Genomic DNA, 10,679 nt, shown 5'->3' with positions numbered 1-10,679 from the left:
CTTTGTTACATGGGTTACAAATATCTTCTCCCTTTGTTACATGGGTTACAAATATCTTCTCCCTTTGCTACATGGGTTACAAATATCTTCTCCCTTTGCTACATGGGTTACAAATATCTTCTCCCTTTGTTACATGGGTTACAAATATCTTCTCCCAGACTCCTGCTAATCTTCTCACTTCTAGTATCTATCCCAGTAGGGAAGATTTTGGTTTGTCATATAAAGTCCAGCTGGTAAATAATTTCTGTATGGCTCCTAATCTTCATAAATTCCTGTCGTATCTTGTCACTTAACTCCGCTGAGCTCCGTCTTAAACGATGAGTGCAGTCCGCAAGGCGAGGGCGGGACAGCATTGCAAATGGAGAAACCAGAGAGGAGCGCCCACAGAGGAGAGCGAATGCCAGGTTCTTCTGAGGGCTGGCTTCCTTCCAGAGTGCATTTCTGCCCCAGGGCAATGTGACTGTCCTTGCTGGGCTCCAAGTAACCTTCTGTCTAGTGACAGGGCAGAGGCCAGAGGGAAACTAAGTGTGAGACTTAGGTCTGCCTTCACTTGGTGGGTTACCTTGGCTAAGTCACCAAGGCCCACCAAGGCTCATGTCATGTATCCATCCACCCATCACCATCACCCATCACCCATCCATCCATCCATCCATCCATCCATCCATCCATCCAATCCATCCTTCTATCTACCCTATTTATTTATTTATTTATTCATTTGTTTGTTTATATACATATCTCCATGCCCAACGTGGGGCTTGAACTCACGATCCTGAGATCAAGAGTCCCATGCACGCTCTTGGAACTGAGCCAGCCAGATGCCCCCAAAATATCTTGTCGTTCATGGTAGAATCAGCAAAAATGGGCAGATCAGGCGGTGAGAGCAAATTTCTTAACGAATCCAGGACAATTCTGAATCCACCAGCACAACGTCTGGCCCAGAGCATGTGCAGGAAACGTAGTTGTTGGAACACACCTGATGTAGGAGTATCCATTTCCCCACCACTAAAGTGAGGAGGAGGGGTCCCTGGGGGGCTCAGCTGTTAAGCATCTGCCTTCGGCTCAAATCATGGTCTCAGGATCCTGGGATCGAGACCTGCATCGGCCTCTCTGCTCAGCAGGGAGCCTGCTTCCCCCTCTGCCTCTTACCCCGCTCTCATGCTCTCTCTCTCACTCACTCTCTCTAATAAATAAATAAAATCTTTAAAATAAAAAATTAAAAAAATAAATGAGAAGGATAATCCTTGGGCCGGGGCTGCCCGGCAGATCAAATCCTGCCCTATGCATGTCTCAAGGTCCCCTGCAAGTGTCCCTTCTCCCGGGGGGGTGAGAGGTCGGGGGGACACCTCCCGGCTGGTTCCTCCACCCCCATCCCTGACCTCCTATTTAGCCTCATCCCACAGTCAGCGGAGCCCGACATAGCAAGTCGGCTTGCTCATCCATCCGGAGATGATCACCACCTGTCGCAGGTCTCACAGAATCCCTGACCTCGTGCCTCCTGTTGATGCCACATCCCCGTGATGCGGTTACTCGGGAACTAGAGGTTCTCCCTACTTCGCTCAGATCAGGTGGAAGCTGGCAGGACAGAAGAGATCAAAATGTCCCGAGTCCGTGGCAGGCGGCAGGTGGCAGTGAGGGACCACAGGGATAGACCCCCCCCCCCCCCAACCCCCTCCCCAGAACTCACCATCATGTTCGGACCCTCTGATGCATGCTCCGGTCTCCACTCCCCGGTCTGCAGCCAGAGCTCTGCTGAAGATGCCTCGGCAGATCCTTGCTGCCTGAATGAGTGAAGGGGCGAGAGTGAGGGACTGGGTGTGGCCGGGTCCTCCAGCCACAGCCGGCTGGCATTCAGAAGCCGGTGGAAGGTTCCCTGCAGAGCTCCCCTTGGGGGAGACACGTCCAGCGGGAACGCACCCTTTAGGGATGCTAGTCCCCGTGCCCAGCACTCATCCTTGTCTCTGGCTTGGGGTTTGGTCCCCCCTTTCACCGGACCACACACACACCTTCTCTTCCCCTCAGTCCTCGGGGTGGGACTTGTTCCCCGAGTGGCCTCTTGCGGGCCCAGGGGAGGCACATGTCTCTGGCTCTGGCCCTGAGCACACACAGGAAGCCGGCCGGCCGGCCAGCTGGGATATATTTAGGTTTCAGTCATCTGACTGGGCCACCCATGAATCAGGGCACAGTGGCAGCTGTGGCATTTCGGGAGTGAGTGAGGGGGGACCAGGGCCGTGAGGAAGTGGGCAGGAAAGTGGGCACGAGGCTCCTGGAAGCCAGTCTCGGGGCCGGGACAAAAGTGTATGGCTTCCATTAAAGCTAGGGAGGAGAGGTCGGACCCCAGGAAGAACGTGACCTTAGAGATCAGTGCCGGGCCTGTGTGGAGAAAGGGGGTGCCCAGGAACAAGCAGAGAGGGTAGCTCAGCTGGCCGGACCCTCCTGCCCTGGCAGCTGGGCTGGGGCCCGGTCTGAGCCCCTTCCTGCCGGGTGAGCCGCTGGGGACAGGGGCTCTCCCGCGGGCTGCGGCCACAGGACCCCACACACAGGGAGAAACCAGGAGGAAGCAGACGGGCCAGAGCACTTTACTTTCACGCCCCAGGGCCCTCCTTGCGCCACCTGATTCATCGAATTGCTTCCCGGGAGCCGGCAGTAACTCCGTGGTCCGTGGTCCAGCTGCCTTTCCTCCCTTTCCTCTAGATCGCATCCCTATTCCTCTAGATCGCATCCCTAGCCCCTGGCGGGCCATCGCAGGGTCCCTGACCTGGCTTTGCCCCCTCTTGGTGGTGCTGCCCTCGCCCCCGGCCCCGCTCATCCCCACCCCCCAGTCTTCGTTCAGAGTCTCCCGTTCAGACACCCAGCCTTCCCCGCCAGACTCGCCTTTTAATAAAATAAAAAACAATAAAATAAAGTAAAAGCAAAGTAAAATAAAACGATATAATAAAATATAAAATAAAGTAAAAGTAAAATAAAATAATAAAATCAAAAAGCTTTACCGTGCATTATCAACATAAATAAACTGCACGTCTTTCAAGTGTACAACGTGGTAAACCTCGACACAGAGGTATACAGAAACCAACACCACAGTCAAAGTGACAAGCCCACCCATCACCCCGAAAGTTCCCTGGGCCCTTGGTCACCCCTTCTCCCCACTTCTCTCCCTCCTGCCCCCCATAGCCACAAACACCGACACACGCCCCATCCGTGCAGGTCAGTTTGCAGTCGGTGTGTGGGGGGGTCACGCGTGGATGAGCTCACAGGCTACCCCCTCGCCTGCCTTCCACCACCCAGTGCAACTGCCCTGAGTGTCCCCCCTGCGGGGCACATCCCCAGCTCTCCTTCCACTGCCAAGTTTAATCCTTTTCCGCCACTGAACGGGCTAGTTTGCTTGTCCACATGCTTGCTGCAAACGTTTCGGTGCCTCCGGGTTTTTAACCCTGACAAGCCGCCCTGCACGCCGGTGCACGAGGCTCGGGAGAGCCTCCACACTTTCCTCGCGGACACCCAGGGGACCTGTGGGCGGTCACGGCAAGCGCAGGCTTCACTTTTCAGAAACTACCACGCTGTTTCCCAGAGCACTGGCTCTGTCCCACCAGTGGGACATGAGAGGGCCCGGTCCCCCATGTCCCAGCCAGCGCGTAGACAGCCGGGCTCCCTCCTTCCAGCCACCCTGACCAGTGCATGGCTCCCTCCCGGAGCACCCGGTTCTCGGCCCTCCAGCCCCTAAGGGTGGCGGGGAGCTTTCATGGGCGTGTTTGCCAGGTGATAGGAGGTCCGTTCAATGTTTTCCCCGTCTTGAATTGAATTGATTTCCTACTGTGAAGTCTTCAGACGCGCTGCACACAAGGCTTCATCCGATACACGACCTTCCGGTACCCTCATCCAGCCTGTGGCTCATCGTTTCAACTCTCTTAACAGCATCCTCAGAAGAGAAATTCTCATCTCAGTGACGTCCAATGTATTGATCTTGTTTTTCTTATTTATTTATTTAAATTTATTTATTTATTTATTTGACAGAGATCACAAGTAGGCAGAGAAACAGGCAGAGAGAAAGGGGGAAGCAGGCTCCCTGCTGAGCCGAAAGCCAGATGTGGGGCTCGATCCCAGGACCTTGGGTTCATGACCTGAGCCAAAGGCAGAGGCTTTTAACCCACTGAGCCATGCAGGCGCCCCTTGATCTTGTTTTTCTGTTACAGATACTTCTTTGGACATCATCGCTGAGAAACCTATGGTGAACTGAAGTCAAGAAGATTTTGTGCCACGTTCGTTCATTTTGACAGTTTACTTCTGCGATCTGTCTCGAGTATTTTGGTTTGGTTCTGTCTGTGTGGCGATTGTGGGGTTCTGTCTGCGTGGGGTCATGCAGTATCGTCCCCCTGTGACGGGGCTTATTTCATGCAGCATAACGTCCTCAAGGCCCATCCGTGTTGCAGCAGGTGTCAGAATTCTTCCTTTTTAAGGCTGAATAATATTCCACCATCGGGACAGTCCACATTTTGCTTGCCTGCGCCTCTGTCAATGGACGCTTGGGCTGTTCCCGCTTGTCGGCTGAACAACACTGCTGTGAACACAGGGGCATCAACATCTCTCTGAGATCTTACCCTCAATTCTTCGGAGGACACGCCTACCAGGATAATTGCTAGATGACTTGGTGGGTCGTTCTATCTTTAATGTTTTCAGGACCTGCCCTGCATTCTTCCAAGACCAGCTGCACCGTTGTCCGTACCCACACGGTCAGGACACAAGGATTCCAATCTCCTCGCATCTTGTTCAACACTGGGCATTGTCTGTTTTTTTTTTTTTGGGGGGGGGTGAGTTTTAATAGTAACCATCCTGATGGGTGTGAGGGTATCTCACTGTGGTTGTTTTGTTTTGTTGCTTTTTAACAAGACATGGAGCCTGACATAGGGCTTGAACTCAGGACCTGAGCCAAAATCAAGAGCTGGACGTTCAGCTGGCTGAGCCCCTCACTGCTGCCCATTGATTCCCATTTTTCTATCAGTGATCAACAATATCGCGCATCCTTCCACGGGCTTCTTGGCCATTCGCCTACCTGCTTTGGAAGAACATCTGCTCCACTCTTCTGTTTCTAAGTTGGGTTACTGGGTGTTTTTGTGGCTGAAATATCCAACCGGTACCAAGTGAAGTGAAAAGTAGGAGGGAAAAGGTCGGTGTGCGGTGAGGGCTGAAGGAGGGACTCTGCCCGGGACCCCTTTCCCCGTGGGGGCTTTCAGCTCTCAGTCGCACCTGCTGCCCCCTACCGGCGCCTGACCGCGAGATGACCTCTCAGCAGAGACTGCCAGGTGGGTGGGCGCCTGCCCCTGCGTCGGCCCCACGCGGGGGTGAGCGCGCCACCTATCGGCGGGACTGAGCCTTGGTCACTTCCCTGAGAATCCCGGCTGGGGCCCCACCAGCAAGACCCCAGCCTCTGAGACTGTCTTTAGCTCTGTGAGTTCTGAAGGGCTTCCTCCCCCCGCCCCACGTTTTGGGGGTGCCAGAGCAGAGAGCACAGTGGGGGGGGGCAGAATGTCCCCCAAGCAGGATTCCCTCACAGGGTCCTCGGGATTCCCACTGGGGTAACCTCTCTTTCCTGGGTCCGGCTCTGGCCCGTTTGCCTCGGCATTCAGGGCCTCCCAGCCGTGGAGACCCAAGGGACTTGCCTTCGACTCTAGCCCTGCGCCCTGGGGGTGCTGTACGGTCCAACCTTGCATCGTGGCCTCGCCTTCCCGGCTGTCCCTGAAGTCAGCCCTGGGGTCTCTCCCGTCTGACTTTCCCCGCGGAATTCTGCAGGGACCCAGGTCGCAGGTCTGGATCTTGGCTGAATCCCAGAGGCTCGCGCCAGCATCTCTCGGAAACAGGAGGCCCTTCCTCCTGCGAGTCTGGAGTTCTCTGGAGGCCCGCCCTCTCTCCGAAGCTCCGGCCGCCTGCTCTTCTCTGATCCCCCGCCTCAGCCCTGCCTCCTCTCACGTACAGAAAATGTTGTGTTTCAGTGGAAAATCATCCCTAGAGGACCTCCACTCTGCGTCTTGTGGTCCCAGTTCTCCGTGACGTGTAGACACCTGACGGCAACGGGAAAATAATTCTCGCCTGTAGACAGGGAAATTGCGTCCCAGCCTGCACAGGCCGACCGGACTCTCCCCCTTGCCTCCCAGGCTCTGTGGAAAACCCAGGCCGGCACACGGTGTGCATTCGCTCCGATGTTCCTGCTCTGTGAGTGGCTCTGTTTGTTTGGCTTTTCTTCCTTTTTCTTCTTTTGCGTTACAGTATCATCGACTATATTCCCTATGTCGTACTTCTCATCTCTGTGACAGGACTTCCTTTGAAACCTGTTAAACCATCAACTTGGTTTCCTCACCGATTAATGGGAAGAACACAATCTTTAACAGGTAGCTCAGTCTGTTAGGTGCCTAACTCCTGATTTCCGGCTCAGGGCAGGATCTCAGGGTCCTGGGATCGAGCCCCACATCGGGCTCTCTGCTCAGCGGGGAGCCTGCTTCCCCCTCTCTCTGCCTGCCTCTCTGCCTGCTTGTGATCTCTGTCTCTCTCTCTGTGTCAAATAAATATATAAATAAATAAAAATTATCTTTGAACACCCGACTGGGTAGGCCCCTGTACCCAGAAAATACAGCTCTCCAGCACGGAAACCTAAAGGGGCCCTTTTTGGGGGTGGGGACAGCAGGCAGTGCCTTGGCTCCCCTTCCAGTGCCCTGTGGGCTCCCAGGGAGACTTCAGCTCTGTGCCCTGGTCCCCACCGGCTGCAGCCCGTGTGACTGGTGAACATGCCGTGAAGGTGAAGTTGAGATTTTTCTGGATGGGGTTGGGGGGGTGCTACACTCACAAGTGTAGCTTGGTGGCCGGGCCATCCACGCACTTGCCGGGGGGAAATGGTAGGCTTGTTGAGGTTTCAAAAATGCTTTAGGCTTTTTCAAGAACAAGTCGCTGCTGGGGGCTGGGAGAGTTTGCATTTCATGGGGACAGAGTTTCCACCGGGGATGATGAGGAGTTCTGGAGACAGATGATGGTGACGGCTGCATGACACTGTGAATGCTCCAGTGTCCCCGAGCCAAGCGCCTGCAACAGTAAGATGGCAGCCTCTGTGTGAGGTACGTTTCGCTCCAATAAAAAAAAAAAAGGAGAGCAAATCGCTCGTTTCCATACTGCTCTGGGTGGTTTCCTGGGGGGAACGCTGATAGGGCAGGTTCACAGCTCCTCCGAGACTGAACTTTCTATGCACACGACCTTTAAAAATAAACCTTCCTCCTCCCACCGGCCCCCACCTCAACTCTCAACCAAACAACAACAATGGGACCTAACATCTAGAAGGTTCCAGGGAGCACCGTGGAGGCAATAAGAGGGAGCACCGGGGCGAGGGGACACTGGTCTGTCAACAGGACACTTGCTGCTGTTCTGAAAGAAAGGGTTGTGTTGGGCAGCAAAGGACAGAAACCCTCGGGAGCCAGCTTAGGCATAAGTGCGCCACAGGCTGGGGGGCTCCCGGGGGCACTGGAGGGGTGTCCATTCCTGTTGCTGCCATAGCTCTGACCATCAGGAGTCGGAAGAGGTCAGCAGGACTGTTCCTCTTGGAGGCTCTCGGGGACGATCAGATGGCCACTTCTTGCCTCATCCCAACCACTCACTTCTAGGGCCATAGCTCTGCCTCCTTGGAGGGGACCTTGGTGATGACCATGGCCCCACCTGGGTCCCTTTGCCCAAACAAGGTGACATATTCATGGGTCCTGGGAATTGGGGGCCCATGAAATGTGGAGGCAAGGACAGGACTGTGAGGGTTCTCCAAGCCCTCTCAAAGGGATCTGTACCTCCAAGAATGGGGACAGTGGGTGGGGACCCCCTCGTCTCCAAGAGATGGCTGCTGCCTGCCACACTGACCTTGCCTGTCAGTGAAGATCCCACCTCGATGACCTCGGGGTAGGGACAGGAGGGCGAGGGGCTGCCTGGCTGTGGTTGGGGATGGCAGAGCTGCCCCGGGGGGGCTGAGGGAGGACTCCCGATTCCCGTACATGCTCTGGCTTCCATGCCCCTCTCATAGCACTTTAAAGACGAGTTCTTGTTTTTGTGATTTACAAATGTACCCAAATCTCCTCAGACCATTAAAAGAATACAGTGTAAATCTCCAGGAAGCCCATCAACTCAGCGGCAACCACCGGTAACATACAGGTGTTTGCCTTTCTTGACAGGTTCAAGTATATGATTTATAATGTCATTATACATGCGACTTTATGATCTGCCTTATTCGTCCCGTAAATAAGTTGTGGTCGTTGCTCTACAACAGTAAGTGTGGAATTACAAGTCCATTTCAATCAGCGCACAAGGTTACACACAATTACATATTTAACGAGGACATGGTTGATTGCCAAATCGCTCCTAACTTCTCACTATGATAAATAACACCCTCCGAGCCCCTTTTCCACTTGTCTAGGCATCTCCTTAGGGTATATTTCTTTTTCTTTTTTGTTTTTTTTTCCCACAGAGAGAAAGAGAGAGCAGGGGGAGGGGCAGAGGGAGAGAGAGAGAATCTCCAGCAGGCTCCACACTGAGCAGGGAGCCTGACGCGGGGCTCGACCCCAGGACCCTGAGATCGTGACGTGAGCCAAAGCCTAGAGTCAGACGCCTGACTGACTGAGCCATCCAGGCGCCCCGCATCTCATTTCTTATTAGCTTGTAAGAGATGCTCTCAGATTAGAAACCCTGGCCCACGTCCCATTTTCATTCCAACTGTCATTCCCCATTCAGACGTCCACCTCGCAGTGGCACCCCTGACCCTGTCGTCCTCCACGGACTTTAACATCAAACCCATCAATGCCTCCTTTTATGATTCCTGGGTTTGTGGCAAACTTAGGAAATCCCTCCCCACCCATGATGATTTCAAGAAGAAGAGTATCTCTATTTGCCTCTGGTACTTCTCTCCACTTTCACGTCTTAAAGTTACATCTTTGCTGTAGCTGGAATGTGTTTCCTGGGAGACTGGGGTCCAGCTAGGAAGTTTTTTGAAATGACGCGGCAGGACCATGAAATGAGTCGCCCACCTTTTCCGTGTTGATCTGAACCACCACCCCTGGCATCTTCTAAATTCCCAAGTACACTAGAGCCTAGCTCTGGGCTTTGCTGTGATCACTGCCATAATTGTCCTGACTGTACTAACCCACTTCCTTGCCTTTGTCCCCGTCGGACTGGGAGCCATTTGGAGCTGGGGACTGGGTCCCGTTCCCCATGGCTCTCAGTCACCGTGCAGACATGCGACCGCCTCACAGCTCCCACGGAGGACAGCTTCACACGCTCCCGCTCCCAAGGCTGACTCAAGTTTGCATTTGAGGCTGGGTGAGCCCCCACCCCAAAAGTCCCCCTGAGTGTTGAGGGCGCGTGAAGCACACCCTGGCCAATCACTGACTCACGTCATGGGATGGACAATGGTGATCCGTCTCAGGGAAAACACCGGAGTCTTGTCCAAAATAGGAACTGCTCGTTTTTTTGTTTCTTTCTACTTCATGTCACTTGATACTTTGAACCGTAGGGTGACGAAGTGTTGGACCAGATGGGAAGGAGCTGTGTGAAGGCAAGGAACAAGGATAAAACAAGGGTTTCCTCCCTGTCCTGCCCTGTTTCCAGGACCTGGGCAGCCTGCTGAGGCTGGGGCGGGGGCAGGGGGGCTCACTCCAAACAGATCTGACCAAACCCAGTTCTCCTCCCCCCACAGCAGGTGGCCTGCGGTTCCCTGGGTTTCAGGGTCTCAAACTGCCATCCGCCGAGCTCTGGGCCCCCACCCTTCAGCCGCCACCCACTCCAAGGGAGTTCCCACTGTTGGTTCCAGCTCTGGGCCTGGAAGCTACACTCCCCCCACCCCCGTCAGCTGTTCTGAGATTAGAAGGAGCGGATCACAGGGCCTAGAAGCATTGTTTCCGCCCGGATGGCCCCATCCAGCCCTCCCTTCGGTCGCTGGTGGCCTTATTCTGTGCATGACTCAGATGCTGCGGCCACCTGGCAGGATGCTGATGAGGACGTGGAATCCCGGGGGCCGGAGGGGACTGCAATCCCATGCCAGGTCCCTCCAGTCTGAGTGTCTCGGGTTCTGTGGCTTCCAGAGGTCACATGTGTCTAGCCATCTCCCCTGGGGGACCAAGGCGGGTGGGACCCTGAGTCAGGGACAGAAGCACTGCAAACAGCCACCAGAGGGCGACCCCATTCTCCCGGAGCCGTGGGGCCCCTGCACCACCCAGACCCAGAGTGTGGCACCTCCCCGCCGCAGAAGGAAGGCCAAACCGACCTTCTGCCCGTCTTGGGCGGAAAGACAGTGGCAGAGCCAGAGGAAGAGTGTGGGTGGCAAGGAAATAGGCAGGTCCACGAGCCCTGGGGAGGGGCCCCAGTTTGCTCTCCACCCCCAACCACTGCCACCTGCCTCTCTATAAACCTTCAGCATCTATCCCTGTTCTCTCCCCTGTGTGAACTCCTACACATCCTTCAAGGCCCCATTCAAATGCTGCAATTGCCCTTATCCAGCCTTGCCACTCCTGAGCTCCCACGGGAGCACCCACGGCTCTTGAGACCAATGGCAGGTGCCCTTCTGCCCTGAAGAAGGTGGCTCCACCACGGGGGAGACTATACTCGCCACCTCCGTGGACAGACTTGTGACGGGAGTTAGTCCCACAGGCATTACAGCATGCCCTCACCTTCCC

The 10,679-nt window shown here is 54.9% G+C and overlaps 1 protein-coding gene across 1 annotated transcript in view; it reads right to left on the bottom strand.

The window, feature by feature from the left end:
* RABEP1 (rabaptin, RAB GTPase binding effector protein 1) overlaps positions 1-10,679 on the bottom strand; it is a 180,801-nt gene that overhangs the window by 112,700 nt on the left and 57,422 nt on the right. The window contains exon 4 of the mRNA XM_059378597.1: positions 1,685-1,778. Coding sequence (XP_059234580.1) covers positions 1,685-1,778 — 94 coding nt within the window. The remainder of the gene's footprint in view (positions 1-1,684; positions 1,779-10,679) is intronic.

This window comes from Mustela nigripes, chromosome 16 (assembly GCF_022355385.1).
Source record: "Mustela nigripes isolate SB6536 chromosome 16, MUSNIG.SB6536, whole genome shotgun sequence".
Classification (NCBI taxonomy): domain Eukaryota; kingdom Metazoa; phylum Chordata; class Mammalia; order Carnivora; family Mustelidae; genus Mustela; species Mustela nigripes.
This window is presented reverse-complemented; position numbering and strand designations above follow the sequence as displayed.